Genomic DNA, 27776 nt, shown 5'->3' with positions numbered 1-27776 from the left:
CCATTCGTTTTTCTGTGAATCCACTGCCAAAAAAATAAATAAAATAAAATAATCCAGGAAAGCCCTTACACAAAAAGTTTGGTGAAAGTACACTGTAACATTTGCCAATATTTAAAAATAATAGAATATTTTATTTGAATGACAATGTGTGATTTTTGTACATAGCAAACATGTCATTTCCTATTTATTATATTTGTTTTTCGTCCAGGTGTTTAAAATAACAAAATTACCTTATCAGAAAAAAAGAAAAAAACATGCAGACTTTTTTATTTATTTTATAATTCCACATCTGTTGAGTTAAACATGATACACTTTTCATGGGTTGAGCTTAAACATTTCAGGACATATATGCATAAGCTTTTTTTGTACATCATATTCAAGGTTTATGATAAATTCACAAATTTACCTCCAAAGAGCAATTTTTAAATACTTTTTATGCCAATTCTTGAATGCTCTTTTTTGATTGAGAAAGTGATAGAACAGTCTAAACATTACTTAAACTGAGAGTCCAGCCTCAGCCAGTGCGTTCTGTGACTGTCCAAAATGTCTGCAGTGCCTTAATCAGACCTTTGGGTATTCCTAGCCCTCCTGAAAAGGCTCCACCAGATGGCCTGTCCTTTTTTCTCTTCGACCCGTGATGGAATGAAAAGATTAGCTAATTAAACAAAGTCCCATATCCGTGTGAAAGACCTGCGAGAGTCCGCAGAGAGAGGACTTGCCTGCAAATCAATCCCCAATGCTTTGAATTGTGTCCAGCACAAGACATTGGTGAAAGCCAACATGTCTTTTTTTTTCAAAGCAACACTTAAATGCTTGAAATGAAAAGGTTACAAGAGATCACCTCAACAAACTTGGAGATGCGGTTGGTTATGTTTGATAAAAGACAGTTCTGTTGGCAATCACATGAAATAAAATCAGACTTGGATGATTACAGCCCTTTTATAAGCAGTAACAATGTCTTTTAATCCAAGAATGCCAGAGGGCAAATCAAAACTTGCAAAAGATTACAATCATTCAGCAACCATAAAAATAATAATTAAAAAAAACATTCATCCTTACAGCATTGTTTCCTGTCTCCAGAAAAAATGAGCACTTCTTTTTCTCTCTAGAAACAGTTTAGGAATCCAGCTCAAAGTAGACTTGTGATTTTGGTTTATGCATGCATACACCCATAATAAAAAAAAGAGTTGTTCTTTGTTAATGTGTCTTGTAGTAGGCATTCAACATAAATATTTAGGGCCACTATGGTGAGAGTATGCACACACAGATGGAACGCTTCACGGCTGATCAAACGTCTGCGTGCGCCTCAGATTGTCCCTGACACGGACAAACTCTGGGATCTTCTGCTGGTTCTCCCGTTGTCTGATCTCCTCCTGCTCATACTGAGAAAAGAGAGGCCACATCAGTCTGTTAGCTCCATATCTAAGCAATTAATAAAATCTGAAATGTACTTTTCAATAATGACTGATTTTTGAAAGTTCTCTAAGTTGTTTAAATATACCTGACCTCCTGCAGCTTTTGCTGCCTCTTGCGGAGCTCCATCTCTAGATCTGACGGCCCCTGTCGTGCCATCTCCTCCTCCTTGTGCCGCTCCAGTCTGCGCTGCTCCAACACTCGTTTCAGCTCTGGTTTCTCCTCCAGCAGGAGGCCCCTGAATGATCAGAGGCACAGTTACACTGAGATACACACCGAACACACAGAACTTGAAACTCTTCTCTGTAAATGCAGTTACTGTACTGTTTGTCTCTCTGTACCGTTTATGGCTAAGCAGCAGTTCTCTGTGTAGGTTTTGGTAGCTTGGTGCCTCTGCTGAGGAACCGCTGAGTTTCCTTGCTTGAGCAGGTTCAGCATTGCTGCAGTCCGCTGCAGAGTTATGGGACAGAGTCAGAAGGTCAGCAGGGATCTCTGAGGAACACACAAAAAACCCTCTAGACCATTACTCTATCCTTCTAATCTGATGAAATCTAAATTGAACATTTTTATGGCGAAACTTACGTCTAATTAAAAAATAATACCAATTTTTAAAAATATGTCAGTACAAAAAAGTCAATTTAATAGGCCCAGTCAGGCACTCGTCCGTTTAATTAAAAGATTGATCCATCTTCTGTTAACACTACTTGATTACTCAAATGTTTGATTTCTATGAATAATAACATTTTTGAATTCCTTAAAACTTTCCTTCCTAATTCCTCACTTCTAATCTTTTTCCTTTCACACACAGAGTTTTTGGTTACCTTTTTTGTTTTGTCCAAATCCTGGTTTCTGTGAGTTTAATTTGACAGAGAAAGAGAAATACCAGTCAGTACGTTCACATGTCAGTTATTTTGCAGTCCTCAAAAACATGTATGATGGAAGTTCTAAAACAGCTTTGTCTGTTGTGATCTCTCTCAGACTGCACACGGGTTATAATTGGATGAAGGCTATAACCGTTAGTGCCTGCTGCTTTTCTCAGAGGTGAACTGTACTCTCAAAGGTTACGCAAGAGATCCACCAACCAGTGAGTAATGCTACCAAGTTAGGTTTGTCCACAACTGATAACAAAATAAAAGAGGTATAGACTCCTTCTTATAAGGAAAATGGAAAGTCATTTAATTCCACTTCTAACATAATAACCCGTGATGATGGCTTGATGTCCTCGTGTTACCCAGAAAGACAGAGATGACTTACAACTCCCCTGAAACTGGATAACCTGGAAAAAGGGGGTCTATTGAGCATGGAGCAGATGGCAGGCTTTGCTTTGAAAGACCAAGTTTCTGTCCTACAGCTGACTGTTCTGATCTTCAGGCTTGGTCTCTGGGGATTGTTCTTTTTAATGTTCCTGTCACAGACTCACGTTAAATCCTGTTCTCTGCCGGACCCCTGCGGGGAGCCTGAGCTGACATATAAACCTGTCAGGATGTGCGACCTGGCAGAAGTCATTGTACATTTCTGCATAAACTCTATGTGATTTAAAAACATCTGTACTCTGCTCAATGACTCAAAGTCTGAAAGGTCACTGAATCCTTGAGTCTCCTTTCAGAAAGAAAAATTTGGGAAATTTCATAGCCTGGAGGAATATATTTGAGGTTCTGATCCCGTTAGTTCATAAGTATTTTTCCTTTATGGTTTATCGGTCACAAGTCTGAGGACTCAAATCATACTTGTAGAGAAAAGGTGACAGAACAACTCATTTTTATAATTGTTTTAACCTATTGACCTTTTTGATATTCACCCTATCTCTCACATCACATTCCATTCTGTTGGAGCCAACAACTAACAGTGATATATAACATTACTGGGCTGAACAAGAGCCTAATGACAGATTTGGCAGACACGATCAAGACCTGTGGCTCATCACAGAGGCAGCAGAGAAAGAAAAAACACACATATGAACTCACTTTTTTTACAGCTGACCCCTCCATGGCAAGATGGTGGAGTTTTCCTGCGTTTATCAAGCTCCTGTATTCCTGATTTAATCCATTCTTGAATGAATCAGACGTCCTCACTCAGTCACCCCGTTGCCTGCGTCTTCATTTCATCCAAGGCAAACATATTCTTGTTGATGAGGGATCCACAGGCTTGAAATGGCACCTAGCAATTGTTAGTAGTGGTAGTAGACTCCGAAATCCCATTACGCCATTCAAGATTACTTCACAACCCCCCACAAGGCCTTAGGATGTTAGATTAGTAAATTGTTGTTGACGCAAATGCAGCTCAAAACCAATCAGTGTTCTCTTCTGCCAAGCAACCCATTCTGCTGTTTGCAGAACTGGATTTTTTGTGTTTGAACACTTTTAGTTTTTAACAGAAAAGCAAATGTTAAATGTGAAAAATTGCAGCACGTAACATTTAAAATATGAGCTCTATTTATATGATTGTAAACACAAATGATAAGAAAGTTACACAAGGAAACATAGCTAAATGGATACATTATGTTTGAAGTGGCTAACATCCAGTCATTTTTATTGCTTTAAGGTTCTACACAGCAAAAAAGAGAACTCATATGAAACAAAGCAAAGAGACCCCTGTAGAACTCCGAGTGAAAATAAGCACACTTGTTTTTTAAGAATACATGTTCATTTTAAAATTTGCTCTTAAAGTTGTTTTATTGAATTTGTTTAGGATGGGGAAACTACTTTTAATTGTTTGTGTATGACTTTTTTCCCCACCATTTATAAAAGGAAGACTAATGTGTTTGAGATAATATTGTCATGCTCCAAAACCTAAGTCTGCTCCTCTTAAGAAATGAAGAACAGGGTGGATGTTTTCCCTCAGAATATTTTTGAGGAGTGGCTAATTAATTTTAACTATTCAAAAATTGATAAATGTTTTGGTCCTGAAGCTTAATACCATTTAATTGCCATCAAAAATTTTCACCATTGTGATGGAACAGTAAAATATTGTAATCATTTACATTAAATGAAACAAAAGAAACACCTGTTATGTTGTTTAGTCTTAGCAAGTTTTTAATTTTGTTTTATTTTTGAAATGGTTTACTTAAAGCAATGAAATAAGAATAATACACAAAAACAATACGATCATCAGTTATACATTCATACAATGACGAACCAAACTTAGGATAATTAGACTTGTTAAAAAATATTGCTTGAAAGAGAGTGGAAGGAAGCGAACTTACACAATCCCACCCCTGTTCTAACGTAACCATTTTATTACATGATTTTTCATTATCCGGTTCTTGGCTTTTATCACACAAATGTAAGAATCCTGAAGCATCAATAAAGCACATGACAAAGATGAAATACTTAAATTATTATGTAAAAAATAACTTTTAGAAATCAACATGGCAAATGCAGTTCATTTATCCAAAATATATGCAAAATACTATATCAGTAAAATAGACATAAAACTGTTTCAAAACCTTCATAGCAAATTTGGATCAAGTATCAAAAATTTAAATATGTGCATAATTATGTTACATTAGGAAATATCAACAATCCATTTTCAATTTTTGGAGCAAGTGCAGTTATATCATTAGAAATCAATCAATTTAATCATTTCAATAATTGATTAAGCATTTTTATTTATATATTTTATTTCTTATAATAAGGTAATGCTGTGAAGTAAAATAAAAAAGGTCCATATTCTGTCGAATGACCAAGTTTTTAAAAGGTTTTAAAACATAATGAATTCAAAATGGAATCACTCAGGTTAAGACAACTATTTCATACTTTACCTAATTAAAATAAAAGCATTTTGAATCATTGTATGCAATATGACAAACTATTTATTGATTTAAAAAAAATGGGGCAAAAAACATCAAGTATGAGTAAAGTGTTTTTTTATAACTAACACAGTGTACATTTCCTGTTTGTATGTCGTCAGCAATTTAATTTAATTTAAATTAACTTAAATGTATTTATTTTATTTTATTTTAAGTATAACAAATGTTTAAACTTGAATCTTGACTGTTACCACAAAGCGTTTTTTACGCGAGTGTTTTCATCTTTTTGTCCAGAAAAACTGTTTTTTGACAATAACCCCCAGACCGTATAATAGTATTTATTCAATAAAACAATAACATTCTCATTGACTGTCCCTGATGGCCGCATGAGGGCGACATGGTGCCTGTCAGTATCCCATGATTCCTAGCGGCAGTAGTTTTTAAACCGGATCCGGAAAAACAACTTCATAGTCTGTCTGCGTGTGTGAGCGAGAGCGATTGTCTGAGTGAATGTGTGAAAGCATGTGTGTTTTATTTATTTATTTTAATGTAAAAACCTACACACTGATCTTATTTGATCTGGTCAGAGTTTGGCTCTGCTCCGACCGGAAATGATAGGAAACGCGCTGGCGAGCCCCCGCGGCCATGAGACGCCGGCGACCAAAATCGAAAGGGCCGCCACGCTTCGTGCTGTGGTCAGAGATGATGAATTGATCAGATATACTAGTTCTTTGTGAGCTTGCGGTTCGCCTCAGGTTTCACGCAGGACAATGAGTATAGAGGCGATTCTGATCTAACCACAGCCCGGGAGCAACGTGGAACTGCAATCGTGTTGGATTGTTGAAACCGGTTCTCGCCATCGGGCACCGTACCCTTTCGGCCACCGTACCCACGTTCTCTACTTGTATTTTTCAAAAATTCTAGTAATCTAAGTTAAAAAAAAGTTCTGTATGTACTGGCAAGGGTACGGTCCAAGAAGTATTGGAACACAACTAAAAAAAAAAAATCCCACTAGAGGTTAATAATGTACTAGAAATCAGGAAATGGAACTGTATAAACTACCGAATGCGAAAAAGTCTTGACTACTGAAGATTTGGTTTATCCTATAATGATCTATAACCTAGTGATTGAAAAACCAAAGCGTTCTGAACCGATAAGAATCAAATTAAATTCAAATGGTTTATTTGACACAAAAATAGTGACATCTATTGACCAAGCAAGTCATGAAAGAGTCATGTGTTTAGTTATGTGCAGGAATGAAACTTTTATGATTTACAAAATCTGTGTCTTTCATACATAATCATAATTCAGTTGCCACATGGTGATATTTCATGCATACAATATTGTAAAGCAAATACTGTTTGATTGCAAGATTAGTTCAATAAATAACAACTTTCATAAAAGAAATAGAACAGTAAAATGCTTGTGCTACTGCTAATATATCCACACATTCAGTCTGTCTGTGCTAAATGTGTGGATAAAAGAATTTATATGAAAAAATGTCAGGTTTTTCAATCAATTTCTGATTGCAAATGTCAGTAAACTAAAATTTCTTCTGTATTTTCCCTTTGTTTGTAAAGGAATGTGACCACAGAAACAATGCTAGCAAAGACTCCTCCATTTGTATAGTGATGGGAATTCTGCTTCCTCTTACAGAGAATGGTTCCGTCTGGCTTGGCTCACCTGAAACAGCAGACCTTTTCAGCTCCCAATCAGCTCTTCAGATTGTTTTGTTGCTTTAATTAATTTAATATGAACAATAATATAAAATTATACACAAAATGAATTGTTCTTGCTAAAAAAGTGTTTTTATTAAAATGTGCTTTATATGAACATGCTTTTGTTTGTTAACTGCTGATGTAAGAAATAAATTATAAAATAGAAAAAACTACACTCCTACTCAAAACTATCTAATGTTTGGACTTTTTCATTTTAAACAAATTTAAAGTGAAAAAACAGAAAACATAACAGCCACAACACAAAATATAAATTTAAATGTGCAAAACAAGAAAAACAAGATTTTAATCATTCATAGTGAAAGTTGGCATTTAAAATGCCTAAGTGTCTCAGTTTCAGTCAGTGATGATGTGCTCTGGTTTTAAGATTCTCTCAGTTCTCAGGTGCGGGTTGCATTTAGAGCCGGTTATAGATGGAATTCTTTTCTTGCTCTTGATTCTCCATGTTTTGCTTGCTTTCCTGTTGTCAGACTCATTACTACTCTCTCAACGGCAAAGCCACAAACACAGAATGAGTTATGTCTCTCTTTAAGAACGGGCATGTTCATAGGCTGCTCTGAATTCAAAACTGCTGCGAATGGTGGAGAAGTGATGAAATGGAGATTTATTTGGAAAGTCACCTGATCAAATGCAACTATTATTTATTATAGTATTTATTAAGTATAATAAATACCTCTCTAGAAACAAGTTATGTGCCACAGTCTTTTAAATATGTAGTTGTGAAACCTATTCTAAAAAAGCTCAATTTAGATCCCGGCAATCTGGCCTGCAATAGTCCAATATCAAATCTCCCCTTTATAATAAAGTAAAGAAGAAAAAAAATCTCCCCTTTGTTTCAAAAATCATAGAATGAGTGGTAGTTAAGCAGCTTTACCGCCACCTACAGGACAATAGTCAATTTGAAGATTTTCAGTCAGGGTTCAAACTACACCACAACACTGAAATTGCACTATATAGAGTCTCTAATGACTTATTATTGGCCTCAGAAAAGGAACTACTGTCTATTCTGGTCCTGTTAGACCTCAGTGCAGGCTTTGACACTATCAACCACAGTATTTTACTCCAAAGATTAGAGTATGACATAGAGATCAGAGGATTTGCCCTCCAGTGGTTTGAATCCTATTTATTCGATAGGGACCAGTTTGTTAATGTAAATGGACAGTCCTCTCATGGAACTCGAGTTAGCTACGGAGTCCCACAGGGCTCAGTTCTAGGACCCTTCCCCTTTATGCTTTATACGCTGCCCACTATTGATTGTCACTGTTATGCGGATCATACACAGTTGTATTTATTTGGAGGTAGAGCCTTTAGCCATCAAGCCCCTGTTCTATGGGATAAGCTCCCAGTTCATGTAAGAGAGGCCAACACAGTTTCTACATTCCAAGTTAGGCTTAAAACATTCCTCTTTATTTCCAGGCAAGTAATAGAGAATATTTATCTTATTATTAACATGTTTGAATTAAACTTAAAAACAACAACAATTAGTTGCTGGTGGGCTGCTCCAGATCCTGCACCACACACACTTCAAGACATAATCTGATCCCATTGCAACAACAAAAATAGTTGTCTTTTACAAATATCTTTTTAAAATTGTGTTTATTTATTAATTTAACAGGGTTAAATAAAAAATAAAAAAACAGTGCCCTTTTTTGGGGCTTGGAGGAGGTTGCACTAGTATAAAATTAATAACTGTGAGAGAGTTTGTTTAATGTAAACAGTTTAAATATGTACAGGTGTTTCTATTTAGTACAGAATGTTTCAAATACTGGTTACTTTATTTCTCAGTATAAAAGAGTAAAACATTTTTTTGGGGGGGGGTGGGGCACTGTTTAGAATCTTACGTCATCAAATGTGGACACACGTGACCTATCTTCACCAATCATCTTTCAGCTTTGCCTCGGGAAAGCGCGGCAGGGCAAACTGTTCTTCCCATCACTAGTATATCAGTGTCTGTTGACATGGCTGAGCCTAGTAAGAAGCAGCGGCTCAGCCACCATAACAACAGTTCACAGACTCCTTCCAAGGCCTTCTATAAGACCAGGGATGTCGATGAAGCTCATCCGTTTGTGGAGGGCTCCATTCTGCGCATCACCATGAAAAACTTCCTGTAAGTTCCACCTCCTTTTCACTAGTCACACTAGTTAAGCTAGCTATGCTAACGCCAAACTACCGTAAAAGCTTAGCCTCTACATTTGCTCTGACAAGCTGACATATGATATGTTTTACTGAAGCGTGTTTTGGTTTACCGATGTTGTAGAAGAGGAATAAAGTCAGTAAGCTGGGCTGTTTTTGCTCCGTTAACGTAGAACTCATCAGTTGTGTATGTTATGTATTTTAATTCTAAACGACTTCAACTTTAGAAAAATGAAAACTCTTTTGTCAGGTTCGGATATGATGTAGTCTACCAGTAATTGTTATTCTTACGTCTTTAAACTCAAATGTATTTTTTCGTCTTTTTTTAATTTACAAAATTTGGAAAATATTAAAAGCAAAGAGCCAATGTCACATTTGTGTCTGAGAGTTTGACAACCCAAAACTGAAAGTGCCAATTTAATGTCATCTGAATTATTTTCAGTGATGTTAACTGAAATCTTCCAACATCCTTAAATTGTCATAATATTCAATAAAGGGAAAAAAACATCACATGATTTGCAACAAGAATGACAGAATCTACAGAATAGATGAAAAGTGCATTAATATAGTGTAAAACACAGTTCTCTACACTTCATTGCATTTCTGCATCATCTTTGAACAGTATTAGAAAATGTGAGATTCAGTCTTCAGTAACATTCAGTGTACTAGTGTCAAGCATGAGTTTTACAGTTCCACAAACCACATAAACAGGTTTCTACGAGTACCTTTATGTATGTTTATTGTGTTAAAATCGCGTTGTGTGTCACTGTGCTTTAATCTTCTTCTCGTATCATTAATTTAATTGAATTGTTGAAAAACAGATAAAACCCGTAATGTTGATGTTTTTTGTTTGAAGAATTAAAGTGTGACTTTCCTGCATGTGGCTGGAAAATGACCGGTGTCTTCGCTGTACTTTGGCAGGACCTATGACTACTCTGTGGTGTGTCCTGGACCAAATCTGAACATGATTGTTGGTGCAAATGGAACTGGCAAGTCCAGCATTGTTTGTGCCATCTGTCTGGGCCTGGCTGGAAAGACCGCTGTTCTGGGGAGAGGAGATAAGGTAAATGTACTGTTGGGATTTATTTAGTTGAAGTGTGTTGATGAGATTCTCTATAAAAGATCAGAGTAACTGGTAGATTTTGACAGAAGCCTTAACCTTGAACAGTTCAGCAATGTTGCATCCCATGACTCACTTAAACTTTGGCCAAATATTTACTTGTTGTGAGGAAACTGATCATTCTAAACAGGACTGTAGATAAAAATAAGGTTAAGGTCGTACCCTTCAGTTTGCTGCACACAGAAACGAATGAATAATGACTCAGAGACAAAACTTATCTTTTGTGGAAGTTTTACTTCGTACAAACACGAAGGGGACAGACAGATGAATATAGTGCATTCAAAGTCTGAACACCGAAGCTCAGAGAGATGGTCTTGGTATAAGAACCCTGCATTTGCATATTCAGAAGATCATACACTGGACAGTGGTGTGAAAATCACGGCCACAGGTTGTTGCAGGCGAGATGCTCGAAGGTCAAGAAGCTTCAAGTGTCACAAACAGCACAAACACCAGCACACACAAAAAGGAAAAAGGGAGGATGAGGAATGCTATGAGAAAACAGTCTTGGTTGTGCTTTCTTCAAATGTAATATAATTTTGAGATGATAATACATGCTTAGTGACTTAAGTTTAAACCATTAGTGTAATAAAAGTTAAAGGCAGTTTCTAACTATTCTTCACACTTGTCCTTATCAATTAAATATGCTTCCAACTTATGTTTGTTATAGATTTTAAGTTCACTCAAATACAACAGGGACATTACAGAAATAAAACGAAATGGCACATAGACGTTTTTTACCCCTTATTTTGAGTTCAATGATACAAACAAAGCAAAAACATGTACCGGTAGGACAAACCTAAACCTATAAATCACTTAACAAACAAGGGGGTGTTGCAATGTTCAATACACAGAAAAGGACAAAAAGGGAAAAAAGGAGAGAAAAAAGCACAGAAATGTATACATTTTTGGAAAAAAGTTAGAATTGCTGCAAGGACTTTAAACAGGTTTGACTTCCTTTACCTTTTTTTCAGGTTGGGCTTTATGTGAAGCGTGGCTGCCATAAAGGGTCCATTGAGATTGAATTGTAAGTTATGTGAAATAATTTCCACAAAGTCACTCATTCTTTTAAAAACAGACATTTCAGCCACAGTTGTTTTATAGAAAAAGCTTACAGCTCCTTAACATTGGTGCCCTTAAACATACTTATTTTTTGTAACTGTCTCTGTTCTGTTGTTGAAGGTACAAAACAGGAGGTAACATAGTCATTAACAGGGAGATCCATGTGGAAAATAATCAGTCCCTTTGGATGCTGAATGGGAAACACTGCAACCAGAAAACGGTAGAAGAGGAGGTCAAGGCTCTGCAAATTCAAGTCGGCAACCTCTGCCAGTTTCTTCCTCAGGTATGTGTTTGTGAAAGTGCCAAGGGTTTAATAGACAGAAAACTGCTCAAGTTCCTTCATGTTGTGTTTTTCCCAACAGGAAAAAGTTGGTGAGTTTGCCAAAATGTCTAAGATCGAGTTGTTGGAGGCAACTGAGAAGTCTGTGGGACCCCCAGAGATGTACGAGTACCACTGTGAGCTCAAAAACTTCCGCAACAAGGAAAGAGAATTGGAGGTAATAGTTAAAGCTTTATGGTTTATTTTTTGTACTTTTGTTTTCTGGGTTTTGAGCAAAACTGTTTTCTGAGGGTTTCGTCGGTTTTTGAGATTCTAATATTTCATTGTAGAATGTTGTAAAGGAGAAGGCAAACTTCTTGGAGAAGGCCAAACAACGAAATGAGAGGTACAAGCATGATGTCAACCGTTATTATGAAAAGAAGAGACATCTGGATGTCATTGAGCTTCTGGAGAAGAAGAAACCATGGGTTGTAAGTGTGTCACTTTGGTTTAACAAGAAGGAGACAAACAAACAAACAAACAAACGGGGCATCTTTCCTGTTTCTGTTTCCTCCTGGCAACAGGAGTACGAGACTACCCGTAAGGAACTTGAGGGTGTCAGAAGGGAGCGAGAGGAGACCAAAAGACAGCTTTCTGCCCTACGACAGGCCCAAACTCCCATGCTAAGAAAAATTCAGGACATTGATGACCAGCTGAAGCCCACTGAGGCACAGATGAAGACCAAGGTAGAGAGACGGTGCTGCATTCTGCTCAAGACATACAGAAGCTGACATGTATTTATGAGATGTTGTCAACTGTTGTCCTAACACACAGCAGGTCAGGGAAAGTATTTGAAAGTCAGCGATTCTGCAAAGTGTCCCATTTAAAAAGGTGAGAGAGGTCTGTAATGTTTACCACAGTCAGTCTCTCTGGGATCTCACCATGCTGTGATTGCACCAAATAGGGCTGCAGGGTATGAGAAAATCTGTGATGTACGTTATTAGTGATCAATATTCCAATGACGAATGACTTGCGATACAGAACAAATCCTGCAACGTCATTTCCATTTCATTTCATCAGTTTTATTGAAATAAAAGTCAATATAACTAAAATTTTACTCCAAATGACCCTCGTCTACATAAGAACCAGGCATCTCACATTATAACAGTTGACCAATTCGATTGGTCAACTGTTATAATGGATCCGTTTCCCACAGAAAGTAAAACACAGGGAGCTGCAGCATTTGTTTTTAGAAATCCCAGTGTTTCCAGTGAATGGCATCATTTCACTCATTGTTAAAGTTTGTGAAGAGATGTTCCTTTTATTGTAACCTCTGTCATTTAATGCGTTCCAATGAGATCTATTTCACGAGGGGCCACAAAACGAGCAAATATGTTGTAAATAACCAGCAGTTAATCCACTTGTCCAATAGATTTTTGTCAGCAAACAACTTTTCTTCTCATCTCGATCAGCATGTCTTTGGGCTAAAGCTGCATGTTTATTTTGGCACATTTGAGACATTTTTGTTTGCCAATTACTCATTACATATTATTCATAGTGGTAAAGTCTTTGAAAGCAAACAAATCTGTCCAGGTGCCATTAAAAGAACTGTTTCTTCAGGAACTACAATTTTTTCTAAATTATCTATCGTTGTCCTACCTGGGTCGAAACATTGTTGGGATTACACGCGACGGGAGTGGTTGCGGTGACGCAGGACGATAGTCTCATAGAACTTTACTCAGAAAATGTCTACATTTAGATTTTTTTTAACCTAATACTCAGCCCGTTAGTTTTTTATGAACCTTTTCTGTTTTCTGCTTGCCAATCGTAGTCGTCGGCACAGGGGAGCCGCTCCAGGGACGAGCAGCTCCCCTGGTTCCGATCCGCTTCTGGTTCAGACCTGCTCACGAAAAATACAACAGCTGGTCAACATACGACCTGGAGAGGTTGTGCATGATCAGGCTTTTATTCACTTCTCATTTAACCTCATTCAACATGTTCTGTCTTTTTTTAGAAGAGATTCCCATCCCATAACTGACTGTAGTCCACGTTCACAGCTGCAGACACGCCCCCTCCGCGCGTTCACGCTGCTCTCTTCCTCCTGCCCGCTCGCACATCCCAACGGTGTTAAAGGCACCACGTCAATCTTAGAACCGTGATAGTTATTTTACAAACTCACAGAGAGCCGGGATGAAAGAGCTGCATGGGGCTCCGGAGCTCTAAGTGATCGCTCCAAAATGATACACGCTGTAACTCTTACCGTAATTCCAACGGATTCTCACGCAGGGAAAAGCTGTTTTTCTCCATATCAGAACCAGCAGGTTAACGTAAACACTTCACTAAGGTAAAGTGCTGTGTATCAGCACAAAGCTGCCTTGCTCAGCTTCAGAATCCGTTGAAATTATGTCATTTAAGTGAAGAATAATGGTAAATGGAAGAACATCAACACTGGAGCTAAAGCTTTGGTGTTAAAGGGTTAACATCCTCTCTATCTTGTGCTGATACGACTGACACATGATACGTGAGTTACAAAACAAATGGCAGCTAAACATTGAACAGTGTCGCCAGCTTCCTGCAGGTTCTGGTGTCTGGTGGTGTAAATGGGTCATAAAATGACAAAGCTCAGAAACTCGAGTCTGTTCAGCATCAGATGCACTTTTTTGTTTTCACATTCTTTCTTCAAAGTTGAATTGTACCAATGATGAACATTACAGACCAAACTCATCTTTTTAAGTGGAGCATCAATGAATCACTTTTTAAAAAAAAAAAAAAAAAGAGGAGCATCAATGAATCAGGGCTGCATGGTGGTGCAGTGGTCAGCAGTCTTGCCTCACAGCAAGAAGGCCCCTGGTTCAAGTCCCGGCTGGGGGGACCCTAACCAGAACATCAATGGGGGACCTTTCTGTGTGGAGTTTGCACTTCCTCCCACTGTCCAAAAACATGCTTCGTAGGTTAATTGGTCACTCCAAATTGTCCATAGGTGTGAATGTGAGAGTGGCAAGGCAAGGCAAGGCAAGTTTATTTGTATAGGACAATTCGTACACAAAGTAATTCAAGGTGCTTCACAAAACAGAAAAATGCATTAAAATCACAATACATCATAGAAATAATCAACGTAAAATTTACTTTAAAAGAAAAGGAAAAAAAATTGAAAATTGATTTAAAAATAAAGGAAGGAAAGGAAAGAAAAGTGCAGATAGGACCTTTCAGTCATATACACGGCTAAATTTTAAGTCTAGATTTGAACATGAACACAGAAGAGGCCTGTCTTACGACTTCAGGGACGCTGTTCCAGATTTTAGCAGCAGAATATTGACAGCTGATTCCCCTTGTTTAGTTCTGACTCTGGGAATCAACAGGTGGCCGGCCCCTGAGGTCCTCAGAGTACGAGATGGTTCATATGGCACTAACATGTCAGAGATGTACTTTGGTGCTCGGCCTTGGAGAGACTTGTACACAAGCAGAGCTGCTTTGAAGTCTATTCTTTGAGGTACAGGGAGCCAGTGCAGAGACCTGAGCACAGGAGTGCATGGGTGTGTGATATGTGTGACCCTGCGACAGACTGTCGACATGTCCAGAGTGTTCCCTGCCTTTGCCCATAAGTGGCCGGGAAAGGGTCCGGCAGCCCCGTGACCCCGAAAGGGATAAATGGAAGAAAAAGAATGAATGAATCAATGACTGGCTTTTGCCCCACTGCAACTGTCTCTTTAAAAAAACACCCACCTGCAGTCAAAGTCTAAAATATTTTATCTTTTAATTAAATCCTACCGGTTTTCTTATAAGTTTATTTTTCATAAATGCTTGAGAAATATAATTTTCTCAAGATTCATGAGATGTTTTTGATGTTTTTCAGACTGCAGCTATCAAAGAAGCCTCTTTAAAGTGCAAACAGAAACAGGATCAGCTGGACCGAAAACACAAAGAGGTGAGAGGTTTTTGTTCTGTTCTGTTCTGGGCCCCCCTATGCCAGGCCCTGGTCTGGGAGGCGGATGTGATTGCCCGGCGGGAAGTTGTTCTCTATCTGCTGCAGCGGCGGACGTCTTAGTGTGGGAATGGCTTGGTACTCTCCCTCCTTCTTTTTAGATTTCATCATCCACTTTAGAAGAACATAAAGATCCACTCGAGCACAGGTGCTGTCTCACCTTTGCACAGATAGTTTGAGTGATTAAATGAAACATTTCACATGGGTTGGTCCGAATGCATAAGTGTGTGACCGTCAGTTGTATTGTGTACATGTTGACATATCTTGTATGTGGGCATTTTTGGAGGCATTTGGGTGTGTGTGTGGACAGCCCCCCCCCCCCTTGGATTTGTTGCCTTATGCTGCTTCGCGGTTCTATTCCCCTCCTATTTAACGCCCCCCCATGCCTCTCTCTTCATCCCTTCTTTTCTTTTCCGTCTGGTCCAACAGATATGAGTAAGATGAATAAAGTTTAGCCTAAATAACAAAAGAGGTTTATATAAAGGTACACTTAGTGTGTCAACTGTTTCATAAACCCCATTGTAGCAGTAAAATATGTCCAACACAAGAGGCTTTCAGCTCTCATCTGTAAAAAACAAAACAAAAAACGATGCATATTTTTTGGCAGAACAAGCGTAATAAAAAAACAAAAAACTCCCAGAAGAACTTAGCTTACTCCCTTCTGTGCAGGTAGATGACATCAAACAAGCGTTGAGACTGAAGCAGATGGAAGAAGAGGACCACCAGAAACGAATCAGTAATACGAGGCGGGCCATTGATGACCTAAAAGCAGAGTTGGCCAAAGTGGCTGACCAACCAGACGTAGCGCCACAGATTAATGCCGTCAACCTGGAGCTGAGGCAGATCCAAGAGGAGAAAGCCAAGATCGAAGGAGAGAAGGCGGATTTGCGTAGGGAGAAGGACAACCTCATAGCTGAGTCCAGAAGTAAGTCTGCAGGAAACGTCAAACAAATGCGATGTCCCAGCCCGTTTGCGCCGTGTTTTCCATGTTGAACCATCATAAACAAGTTTAGCAGAATGTTGGATAAAAACGTTTTTGTTCTGTAGCATTGGAAAAGAAACTGAACGACATGAACAATATGATGAATGTGAAGGAGGAGAAGCTGCGAGGACGTCACAGGGACACATACACTGCCCTTCAGTGGCTGCGGCAGAACAAAAGCCTCTTCCAGGGGGAGGTCCATGAACCCATTATGCTGGTGGTGAGTTCCACAGAAAAGGATGACTTTTTTGATTTGTTAAGACTCCAAACATGTGAACACAGAATAAAGAGTAAATGTGACACAACTGTCCTTTTTGTTTCTGGCAGTGATGATGTCAGGATTGTCTTGTACCATTTTTGACGAATGTCCTGCTTTTACCTTCAGATCAACGTGAAGGATAATCGCTTCGCTAAATATGTGGAGAACCACATCGCATTCCAGGACCTGCGTGCGTTTGTCTTCCAGAGGAAAGATGACATGGAAAAGTTCATGACTGAGGTCAGGGGGGTCCTTGATGTCATATAGAAATGCAGTTTGACAACAGTTGGTAGCAAACGGTGAAAGGAAAACCTCCATAAACTGGTCTTTGTAAGCCTGTTGACCTCCTGCAGTTGTTCAGTTTATTACTTTTTCCCGTTTGCTCATCAGGTCCGCGACAAGATGAACTTAAAAGTGAACTCTATTTCTGCTCCAGAGGAGTCTTGTTCTAAGCGCCCGCCTTCAAGGAATATTGAGTCTCTGAGGTAAGTGAAGATGTCTTTGATCACTGAAATGACTATAAAAAAAAAAAAAAAAGTGATCTCTGTTTTACTGTTGTGGTGAATAACAGTTATCGAATATTCCACATTTTATTTTAAAATCACATAAAGAGATCAACTAGGACAGGAAAAAATGATCTTTGTGTTTGTTAATATCTATTTGGGTAAACTTTCTGCATTTGCAATGCCACAGGTTAGTTTATTTAGTCACACGGCAAATTAAACATGACATGGGTACTTGTGTGTCTTCTGGCCTTGAGTTGTTTCACTATATTCAAATGTTAGGACCGTATGTTTCCATATCAAGTGGCGGCTTATTTGGCTGCAGTGATGCAAATGATGGCTCACATTTCAGACTCATTTTTCTGAGTATTCCTTTAGACCAGATACTTTAGTACATTTTAAGGACATCCAATCTAAGTACAGTAGGTGTTGGTTTGTCCTTCTAGATTTATATGGAATATTGTGATCACAAGTGATTCAAAAGGTTTTCTTTAAATGTAAAGTAATGTTTCTGCACAATCTGGAATGATCATGTTTCAAGTCCCACTCCAATAATCTGTTGATCTATTTTCTTTTTTTTTTTTTTTTTTTTTTTTTTTTTTTTTTAACTTGTCCTGTCCAACAGCTGGGCAGTCAGATGAGAGCTGAGGGCCTCTTGGGTTGGACATATTTTACTTTAACAAGAGGGGTTATTAATCTTCAGACAAACCAAAGGTATGTCTGAATAAACCCCTTTTGTAATTGAGGCCAAACTTTATTAATTTCAAACATGTCTGAAAATCTTTGGTGTTGGACCGGACGGAAAAGGAAAGAGGGGAAGAAGAGAGAGGGACGTTAGAGAGAGGGGGGGGTAGGGGGTGATAATAGAAGGGGAAGGGGGATAAGACCATGAAGCAGCATAAAGCAACAAGTTTACTGGTTGTTAATCATTATGGTAAGGTTTAAATGTAAAAAAAAAAGGGCGGAGCCTGTCCACACACACACTCAAATGTTATAAACACACCTGTTAGTTGCAAAAATGTCCACCTGTCGACATGTACACAAAACAGATAGTGTTCACACGCATACTTATGCCTTAAAACCAACTAGTGTGAAATATTTCAGTCATTCAGTCTGTTGAGCTAACACCTGTGGTCAGGTGAGTGTTTATGTTCTTCTAAAATGGAGGGTGGAACGTGAAAAGAAGGAGGGAGAGTGCCCAGCCATCCCCACCCCAAGACCCCCACCGCACCAGCAGCGGCAGCCGGAATCCCCCCAACGCCACACGGGAACCGGCAGGGAACAACCGCCGCCCGGGCGACCAAGCCCGCCACCCAGGCCAGGGCCAGCAGGGCCGCCGCAAGGCCCCCAGAGCCAGAGAGCAGGGAGGCACGGAGGGAAAGAGAGCGCCGCCCCAGCCCAACCAGGAGAGCAGCCCCCCCGCCGCGCCGGGAGAACCCAACGCAGGGCCCCACCGGAGAAGGACGCCCACAGCCCCAGACGAGCACCCCACCACCACCCAGGAGTTCCGGGCATCTCCCCGCCCCAACCCCAGGTACGAGCCAGGACCCCCCCAAGGGAGACCCGCTCCGCACTCCAGGCAGCCATCCGCCCGGCCCACGGTTGGTCCAGGGAGGAGCGAGGCAGGGGCCCGCCGCCCCCGCCCAGGAGGGGGGAACCCCGGGGAAAAAAGAGGGCCCACAAGGGGTGTTGTAAATATGGCCCGACCAGGCTCGGCCACAGTTGGAAATTTGGCAGGGCCCAGCACTCAGGAGCAAGGACCAGAACCCACCCCCCAGGGACACAAACACCCCCGGCTCAGATATAATGTGAACCCCCCCACCGTGCGGAGAGAGCACCGCCGGGCCCAGGAAGCCGGCACCCCGGGGACACGGCCGCCGTTGCAAAGGGGCCCGTACCCCCCACCAGGGAAGAGGCAGGGGACAGATGGTCCTAGGTCCCACCTTCCTTGCAAAATGTGTGTGCGTGTATGTGTGTTTGAGAGAGTGTGTGTGTGCATGTGTGTGTGTTTATGTTGGGATGTATATATTGAGGGGGGGAGGGGTGTATGTACTAAGGGGGGTGCAGTTAAAATTGGCGGGTAGGGCACTAAGGGCACATCTCCTGATTACTCACAGTGACGTCCCCTCACCCTCCCCACCAAGGGGCCCTAAACGTCTAAGGTGCGGTTAAAATTGGCGGGTAGGGTGCTAGGAGGACATCTGCTGCTTGCTGGCAGTGATGTCCAAGCACCCCCCCTACCAAGGGCCCTACATGTTTAAGGTGCAAATAAAACCGAAAGAGGGGGGGCCCACTCCATACGGCAACCATAGGAGGGGGGCCACTGCCTAGTAAACCCCCCCCAAGGCTCATCGCAGGCTAAGCCCCCCACCCCCTCACCCTATTATGAGGTTATATGAGGAAGGGGGCAAGTTGGGGACAGCTGATAGACTGTCCCCCGGTGGTCAAACAGCTGTCCCCCGCCCCCCCCCCCCCCCCCCGCCCCCAACAAGGGGGCCAGGCCCACCCAGCCCAGGGGCCCCACCCCCCCCACACAGAGAGAGAGGAGCCAGAAAGCGTTGGCCCCCCCCCGGAGCAAGCCCAGGCCCCCACCCCCAAACGCCGGCCCTAGAAGAGCTCTGGTCAGGCCTCGACGGGACCGAGGCAGCCAACCGGCCGGGGAAACCGCCGATGGCCTCAGCGGAGACCCCGACCCGTCAACCCCCCCTGCCCCGTACCAATAGTGGCCCCCATCCCTCCCCCAGAATGCCCCCCCACAGGACAGGGCCGACAAGACCCCCCACCCCACCCCCCCCCAGACCCCGCAGCCGAAGCGGATGACACCCAGAGCGACCGGGGGCCCCAAGAGGGTTGTCCCGTCCCGCCCCAGAGCCAGGGAAGGGCCGATCCCAGCCCCAGGTGTAGATGGGAAGCCCATCCAGCGCCGCTGGGCCCCCCCCCCGAGCAGCGCCCCCCGCCAACCCCCCCCAGCACAGGCAAACGGACCACCCCCCAAGCCAAGCCAGACCACCACCCCACCCCCCCACCACGCACCCCCACACCCAAGCCCAGAGGACCACGCAGCGCCCCAGCCTGCCCCACCCAGGCGCCGGACCCGACCCCCCGACCAACGGAGCCCCCACCACCCCCCGCCAGGCCCCGGAGGCCCCGACCCCCACCCCGGCCTACGGCAGAAGGGCAAGGAGCAGCGACGACCAGGCCCCCCCCACCCCCTAAGTCATGGAGTTAGCCATGGGAGACCAGAGAGACTGAATTCTTTCAAAGTTACTTGAACTTTGGGCTGACATTTTTTCCAAGCTGATATGATCAAGCAGCAGATTTCTGTGTTGACTTATATTTATATTTTTCTTGCTTTTTCAATTTATTAAAATAGTTTTTTTAGCAATGCAAAGAGTTATGAAAATGATAGAGCCTAATCCTCCTTCAACATCGATGGCACTCATGTCACCAAGCACACAAAGTGACGGTGAAGCTGTGATTGAAACCTTAAGCCAGACTGATAAATCGGCACATACCTGCTGCCAGAGAGCCTGGACAGGCGTGCAGAACCACAGTGCATGCATGTAATTATCGGGTAGATTACTTTCACAGTGCTGACAAATGTCTGAGTTGCTGAGACCCATCTTGAACATCCTCTGTCCAGTGTAGTAAATTCTGTGTAGAGTTTTGAAATGGATTAGCTGCAGATTTGGACTTTTTGTCATTTTAAAGGTGTTTAGACAAAGTTCTGACCAAAAGCTTTCATCTGTGCTGATGCTCAAATCCGCATCCCATTTTGTTGTCGGAAGTGAAATATTGTTATCTAAATTACATAAAAGTTTGTATATTTTGGAGAGAGTTTTATTCATTGAGAAATTGATCAGAGTGGTAACTACATCTGGTAGCTTTAAATCGTTGTCTCTGTATTTAAACTTTTTAGTAATAATTGATTTAAGTTGCTGATATTCCAAGAAGTTATATATTCCATGTTTGTCTTGAAGTTCCTGGGGAGTTATGAATCTTCTATCAATAATTATATGCTCTAGTTGTTTTATGCCCCCTGCTTCCCAAGCTGGGAAATGGATAATTTTTTTGTTTATGAGGATGTCTGGGTTGTTCCAGATGGGTGTCATTTTGCACGGTTGAATTGATGATTTTGATATTTTGAGAAATTCCCACCAGGCTGTTAAAGTGGCATTTATATTAATACTAAATAAACAATCCTGTTTTTTAACTATTTGGCTGATATATGGAAGATCTGACAGGTTGATCTTCCCACATAACGCCTGTTCCAAGTCTAACCATGAGTTGGTTTCTGGATTATTTTTAACCATTTTAAGATGTATTGTAATCTATTTGCAAGAAAGTAATTGTGGAAGTTAGGTAATTCTAATCCTCCACAGCTTTTTGCAGATTTTAAAGTTGTTGTGAAATGTTGATCTATTTTCATGATTGTGCCGCTTTTGGCAATATTGGAGCTATCCAGCCGTACAAGAACATGTTAAAAACACAATTTTGGGTCTTTTGAATCAGTGTATGTGCCTCCATGGTGATCACACGAAATCTTAGAAAGCAGTCAAACCATACATTTGCAGCTGGAGCTCAATTGCTTCATCTTTTACAGGCTCAGTACATCACACAAACCTTAGTGTTTAATTTACAAATTGATCCGTGTGATAATTTAGTTAGTTGAACAAAAATCAACTGGCCAAAAATTAGCTTGAAATACTTATTTAGTCAAAGCTGAGTTTAGATTTAGAATACAAGGTATTCTTCAGAGATTAAACAGTTTTATATAAAATTAAAAACATGATAAAAACCAATTTTCTAAATGGTCTTAGATTCTAATGCCCTAAAATGTAACTTTAGGTTGGCATGTTAGCAATAGTAACTTCCTCACTTGACAACAACAGCCTCTAGCTGTATCATAGGACCTTTCTTTTGTTTGTAAAAACTGCAGCACCTTCATTTCACTCGTAAATACACATTGATGTTATTATTTGACATTTGCAGGCGTTTCGGCTTTTTCTCTTACCTTCGGGAGATGTTTGACGCCCCTGATGACGTGATGAGTTACCTGTGTCACCAATACAAGGTGCACGATGTGCCAGTGGGCAACGAAACAACCAAAGCTATGATCAAAACGGTAAGTTTCTGCCATCCTTGGAGCAGGAAACGGATCATTTTAACTTGAAATGAAGACTTTTTTAGAGATTTAGTCTAAAGAATTTCGCCTTTTTTTAAAGCTTTAAATCCCACATGACATTATACACTTTCATGGCAGTAAATTGCATTTTTTTTAAAGAATACTTTTTTTGAATGATTATATTCATATTTCTTTCATTTTTTAGAGTTTTATAAACTCGAATTAAAAATTAGCTTTGAAAGATCATCTAACGGTTTCTGATAATTTACAGTTTTTTACCCTTAACCTTGCACTGCCTTGAATTTCCCAGGTGATCGAGGAGCCGTACCTGAAGGTGTTATACACAACAGAGGAGAGGTACACAGTTAGAAGGTCCATATATTCCAACAAGATCAGCACTAGTAATTCTGCAGTGCACCCCTCCCAGTACCTCTCTTTCACTGTGGATGCTGAAGAAAAGCGGATGCTGGAACAGAATTTAAAGGTTGGATAAATTGTGTTCTTTACCGGTGTTTTAAGAAGTATTGCCTCCCTCTTTTTAGTGTTTTGGAACTTGAAAGACAGATGATGCGTTTGGCTGTTCTGGAGTAAGTAAGTCACATTGCAGTTGTTTGTCTTTGCTCCAACCAGCGCTGTGGTGTGATGCTTAAAGAAACTGATGATAGGCTGAAAGCCCTGCAGAAAGAAGCTGCCATGCGAGACCGTCGCGACAATGAACTGTTGGCAGAAAAGAAGCGTCTGTCTGAACTTAAGGGGAAGAAGAGGCAGCTGGAGCAGAAAATCAGTACCAAACAGGACAGGTAAGCCTGTCTTACAGGTACAAAAGTCTGGCATGGACTTTGAAAATATTTTAAGTTTGTTTGTATTTTTTAATTTTTGCATTTAGTCTGAAGCAGATGGAGAACAGTGTTATTGATCTAAACAAAGTTGAAGAAGAAACTAAAAAGAAAATTGCAGCTGTCAATCATCAGAAGGTGACCATTGTCTCTGCATTTATGGCCCAAATGAAGGTACGGACAATTAAACTTTATTGGAACCAAACTGCAATTTAAAAAAAAAAAAGATCCTCATTGATCCTGAAGCTCAATAACTTAATGTTGTTTTTTTCTGCAGCTGAGAGCCAAGCTCTCCATGGAGAAAGTGCATCTGGCTTTTGAGACGCTGGGACTGATGGCAGAAAAGTCCAAACTGGAGAATGATTGCAGAGGAAGTGCGACCGAGCTGAAGGCCATCGATGTAAATGTTTTTCTCGCACACCACTGACACACTTTTAAATTGTAAGCTGGTTCTGCTCTCACAACATTTCACAGAACCCCCCCCCCCTTCACATGTTTTGTTGCAGCAAAAGTGCAGCCGCCTGGAGCAGAGGAAGATCCAGCTGACGGAACAGTGCAAAGGCATGTTGAAGAAGGCAAAGGCCATCTGCAAGATGCAAAATGATTCCTCGTTACCTGAAGACCTGCGCAATGTTAGTGCCCATTCTGCTGTCCTGTCCTTTACAGTGAAGCTTGTTCAGCTTCCATTGCTTCTATCAAGACATTCTGCAGAAGGTGTGTCCAAAAGTTTCAGGTGAATTTCTTTGTTGTCATTGCAGGCTTTTAGCAAGCTGCCCAACACACTGGACGAGGTTGATGCCATGCTAAATGAGGAGCGGTCCAGAGCCGAGTGCTTCACTGGCCTCAGTGAAAATGTGAGTGCATGACACTCGCTTGCACAGACTGTAAAGTAGTGCTGAACATGTATGATTTTTTTTCCCCCATTTCTGAAGGTTGTTGACGAGTATAACAGGAGGGAGCTGGAGATCAAGAATCTGGAGAAGGAATTTGAAGAGAAGACTGCTGCCCTCAATGCCTACAAACAGAATATATCAGAGGTGCAGAGATCTCACATTCCCCTAGTAATTGTAGTGATATGATTCTGTTTATTTTCTGTTAAAATGCATGTCTGTGTGCGACAGGCTAAGGAGCGCTGGCTGAACCCTTTAAAGAATCTTGTTGAACAGATAAACAACAAGTTCAGCGAATTTTTCCGCTCCATGCAATGTGCAGGAGAGGTTGATCTGCACTCAGAGAATGAGGTAAACCACGATGCACTACTTTAAAAAAAAAGATTAGTAACCCAGCATGCTACAGTTCCCTGAATTTAAGTGTGACTATTTTTCACAGAATTAATTTTTGTTTTATTTCAAAATGAAAAAATGATTGCTCCACTGTCTTTACATAGGAAGAGTATGACAAATACGGGATTCGCATTCGGGTCAAGTTCCACAGCAGCACGCAGCTGCACGAGCTGACGGCTCACCACCAGAGCGGAGGAGAGCGCAGCGTCTCCACTATGCTTTACCTCATGGCTTTGCAGGAGCTCAACCGCTGTCCGTTCAGAGTGGTGGATGAAATCAACCAGGTATACTTCAAGAGCAACGCTGTTGACACCAATCCGGCCAACCCCCTCTTTAAGAGAAAGAGTTCATGATGAAACACGGATGTTTTACTTCAAATTGAATGAGTTTCAATGGGGTTTCAAAATGCCTGTCTTGAACTACACTTACTGGCCACTTTCTTAGGCACCTTGCTAGTACCGGGTTTGACCCCCTTTTGCCTTCAGAACTGCTTTAATCCTTGGTGGCATCGATTCAACAAAGTACTGGAAACATTCCTCAGAGAGTTTGGTCCATATTGACACGATAGCATCAGACAGTAGCTGCAGATTTGTTGGCTGAACATCCATGATGCCAATCTCCTGTTCATCCACATCCCAAAAGTGATCAATTGGGTTGAGATCTGGTGACTGTGGAGGTCATTTGAGTCCAGTGAGTTTATTGAGTTTATTGTCATGTTCAATAAACCAATCTGAGCTGATACCAGCTTTATGACACAGCGCCTTATCCTATTGGAAGTAGCCATCAGAAGATGGTACACTGTGGTCATAAAGGGATGGACACGGTCAGCAACAATACTCAGTTTTCATGGAGTTGTAACAATGCTCAATTGGTACTAAGGGGCCCAAAGTGTGCCACGAAAATGTCCCCTACACCATTACACCACCAGCCTGAACTGTTGATACAAGGCGGGCGGGGGGGGGGGAATCCAAATTCTGACCCTACCATCCGAATGTTGCAGCAAAAATGGAGACTCATCAGACCAGGCAATGTTTTTCTAATCTATCGTCCATTTTTGGTGAGCCTGTGTGAACTGTTGCCTCAGTTTCCTGCTCTTAGCTGACAGGAGTGGCACTCGGTGTCGTCTTTTGTTGCTGTAGTCCATCTGCCTCAAGGTTGGACGTGTTGTGTGTTCAGACCTCAGTTGTAACCAGTGGTTATTTGAGCTACTGTTGCCTTTTCATCAGCTGGTACCAGTCTGGGTATTCTCCTCTGACCTCTGTCATCAACAAGGCATTTCCATCCACAGAACTGACACTCACTGGTTATTTTCTCTTTTTCAGACCATTCTCTGTAAATCCTAGAGATGGTTATTGGTGAAAGTTTAGCAGTATCTGAAATCCTCAGACCAGCCCGTCTGTCACCAACAGCCACGCCACGTTCAAAGTGACTTAAATCCCCTTTTTTCCCCATTCTGATACTCTGTTTGAACTGCAGCAGATCATCTTGACCACATCTGCATGCCTAAATGCACTAAGTTGCTGATATGTGATTGGCTGATATGAAATTTGCGTTATCGAGCAGTTGGACAGGTGTGCCTAAAAAAGTGACCAGCGAGTGTATGTCATGGTTTTCTACAAGTATAGTTTTTTTGTCTCTCGATTCTCACAGCTTATAAACAAACTCCATACTTGTCTTGCTTGTGACTCTGTCTGTTGACATTTTTCCTCTCTAGACATCTTAAAGAATGTGTTTTGCTTTTCAGTTGGATCACACTGGTTAACTCATAAATGTGTGTTGGGTCCTTTTTTGTGTGTAGGGAATGGATCCCATAAATGAGAGGAGGGTGTTTGACATTGTCGTTCGCACTGCTTGCAAAGAAACAACTTCTCAGTACTTCTTCATCACACCAAAAGTATGTTTTGTTTTTTTTTCACAGACACACATCTACTTTTTTGTTTGTGGGGAAAAAAGGGAAATCTTACTCTTGATTTATTCTGAACTCAATGTTCCTTTTTTTTTTTAACAGCTGCTCCAAAATCTTCAGTATGCAGAGGAGATGACTGTTCTTTGTGTCCATAACGGCCCTGAGATGCTTCCTCCCACTGAATGGAACAAAAACGCTTTCATTAGACGACGTCTTCAGAGGAAAGCTCAGGCCTAAATACTTCTGGCCAAAAACAGAACAGACTTTGACATTCATTACATGCATCTAAAATCTATTTGGATAAACAGTCTTGTCATTTTTAAAACTGTATTGTTTAAAAGAACTGTATTTTCGTATGTGTTCTTCCTTTTGCACCTTTTGGTTTTTGTTCAACACTGAAAAAATGTTTTGATAAAACCCCAGAGATTTTTTTTTTTCTCCTTTCAATAAAAGCTGCTGTTTATTGTTTCCTATCAAAGATTTTTACTAAAGAAAAAAACAAAAGTGGTGAAAACAAGAAAATAATTAATTTCCAAGTTCTGAAGCTGCAGGTCTTCAAAGCTTTCTTCTTGCTGCAGTAAAACTTGCTGGAGATGTCGAGCTGAACTAATCCTGTTCAGATGAACAGAATCTATCGATTTTCCGGTAAGTACTTCCATGAGTCATTTTAGGGAAGCATGACCAACTCCATACTATCAGTTAGGTACTGCACTGCAAAAACAAGCCCTTAAGAAACGGGTAAACATCCTAACCCCATTGCTAGATTTTCCTTAAATAGCAAATAAAAAATGTAATAGTAAGAAAAATTGACAAATTACTATTTTAGAAAAAAATTACAGGTTTCCTCAAACTAAGATTATTTTGCAATCAAAAAACTTGAGATAAAAATTTTTCTTGCAAGACAGAAGTAAGACATATTTTTAAACAAGGGTGTTATACTTTCTTAAGAGTTTGTTTTTGGAGTGTCAGATCTATTGGCCAGACTTGTATGTTTTAGTTTTCGCTGCCATTACTGGCAGAACTGTACCTGAATGTAAGTTTGCATGTTTTTCCACAGGTCCAGGCTCATAGGTCTAATTCTGAACAAATTCTGAGCTCATAATTTCACAAAGAGATGTTACATTTTTCCCAACAAAAGGTTTCAATGAACATTGTAACATATTCTAACAAATATTTTTCATTGCACCGTTAATAATCTCTTTTGTTAAAGAAGTGATGCAAAAGGCACTGAAAGCCGCTTTATTTCCAGATTCCTGAGGTCCACAGATGTCTGAGGGCTAAAGGAAGTCACTGTGGAAAACCTTTCTAGAGAACATCCTTTCTAAATAAAAACGTGTGTACATAAATATTTTATCCTAAAATAATTTGGAGATATACATATTTGTTCAGTTTAGTAAATTATGTAAACTGATCTTTACCTGGCCATCAACTG

General features: G+C 40.7%; 2 protein-coding genes and 1 non-coding gene across 5 annotated transcripts; 2 read left to right on the top strand and 1 right to left on the bottom strand.

Annotated features, from left to right (window-relative positions):
* Positions 1–251: 251 nt before the first annotated feature.
* On the bottom strand, positions 252–3704 carry LOC101161402 (protein FAM107B-like). 3 transcript variants are annotated; one of them, XM_020704614.2, is made up of 5 exons: positions 3378–3704; positions 2235–2262; positions 1755–1905; positions 1502–1651; positions 252–1382 (listed from the first exon to the last, which is right to left on the bottom strand). In XM_020704614.2, the coding sequence occupies exons 1-5, from the start codon at positions 3399–3401 to the stop codon at positions 1307–1309; spliced, it is 429 nt and encodes a 142-aa protein (XP_020560273.1). In that variant the 5' UTR covers positions 3402–3704; the 3' UTR covers positions 252–1306. The 3 variants fall into 3 exon arrangements, with proteins under 3 accessions (XP_020560273.1, XP_020560272.1, XP_004070463.1); XM_020704613.2 differs by having other exon boundaries at positions 1507–1651; positions 3378–3676; XM_004070415.4 differs by having other exon boundaries at positions 1507–1651; positions 1755–1863; positions 3378–3668.
* A 1935-nt stretch (positions 3705–5639) lies between these two features.
* Positions 5640–5958, top strand: LOC111947703. The gene has a single exon (XR_002873595.1).
* A 2843-nt stretch (positions 5959–8801) lies between these two features.
* On the top strand, positions 8802–26756 carry smc5 (structural maintenance of chromosomes 5). The gene is made up of 24 exons (XM_011477036.3): positions 8802–9004; positions 9952–10093; positions 11122–11174; positions 11330–11492; positions 11572–11706; positions 11819–11959; positions 12053–12214; positions 15322–15393; positions 16120–16375; positions 16498–16652; positions 16818–16931; positions 17082–17176; positions 22187–22319; positions 22630–22803; positions 22950–23119; positions 23206–23329; positions 23433–23555; positions 23662–23787; positions 23914–24009; positions 24088–24192; positions 24277–24396; positions 24543–24722; positions 26237–26332; positions 26447–26756. The coding sequence occupies exons 1-24, from the start codon at positions 8856–8858 to the stop codon at positions 26579–26581; spliced, it is 3219 nt and encodes a 1072-aa protein (XP_011475338.2). The 5' UTR covers positions 8802–8855; the 3' UTR covers positions 26582–26756.
* The last annotated feature ends 1020 nt before the right edge of the window (positions 26757–27776 follow it).

The sequence above is a fragment of the Oryzias latipes genome, chromosome 7 (assembly GCF_002234675.1).
Source record: "Oryzias latipes chromosome 7, ASM223467v1".
NCBI lineage: Eukaryota > Metazoa > Chordata > Actinopteri > Beloniformes > Adrianichthyidae > Oryzias > Oryzias latipes.
The sequence above is the reverse complement of the archived record's forward strand: the minus strand, read 5'-3'. Positions and strand labels throughout refer to the sequence as shown.

Coding starts and splice junctions, on each gene's coding strand:
- smc5 (XM_011477036.3), top strand. CDS start 8,856: ATGGCTGAGCCTAGTAAGAAGCAGCGGCTCAGCCACCATAACAACAGT. Junction 11,493..11,571: donor TCTGCCAGTTTCTTCCTCAG/GTATGTGTTTGT, acceptor TTTTCCCAACAG/GAAAAAGTTGGTGAGTTTGC. Junction 16,376..16,497: donor CCTCATAGCTGAGTCCAGAA/GTAAGTCTGCAG, acceptor TTTGTTCTGTAG/CATTGGAAAAGAAACTGAAC.
- LOC101161402 (XM_020704613.2), bottom strand. CDS start 3,401: ATGGAGGGGTCAGCTGTAAAAAAA. Junction 1,652..1,754: donor CTGCTGCTTAGCCATAAACG/GTACAGAGAGAC, acceptor CTGATCATTCAG/GGGCCTCCTGCTGGAGGAGA. Junction 1,383..1,506: donor GGCAGCAAAAGCTGCAGGAG/GTCAGGTATATT, acceptor CTCTTTTCTCAG/TATGAGCAGGAGGAGATCAG.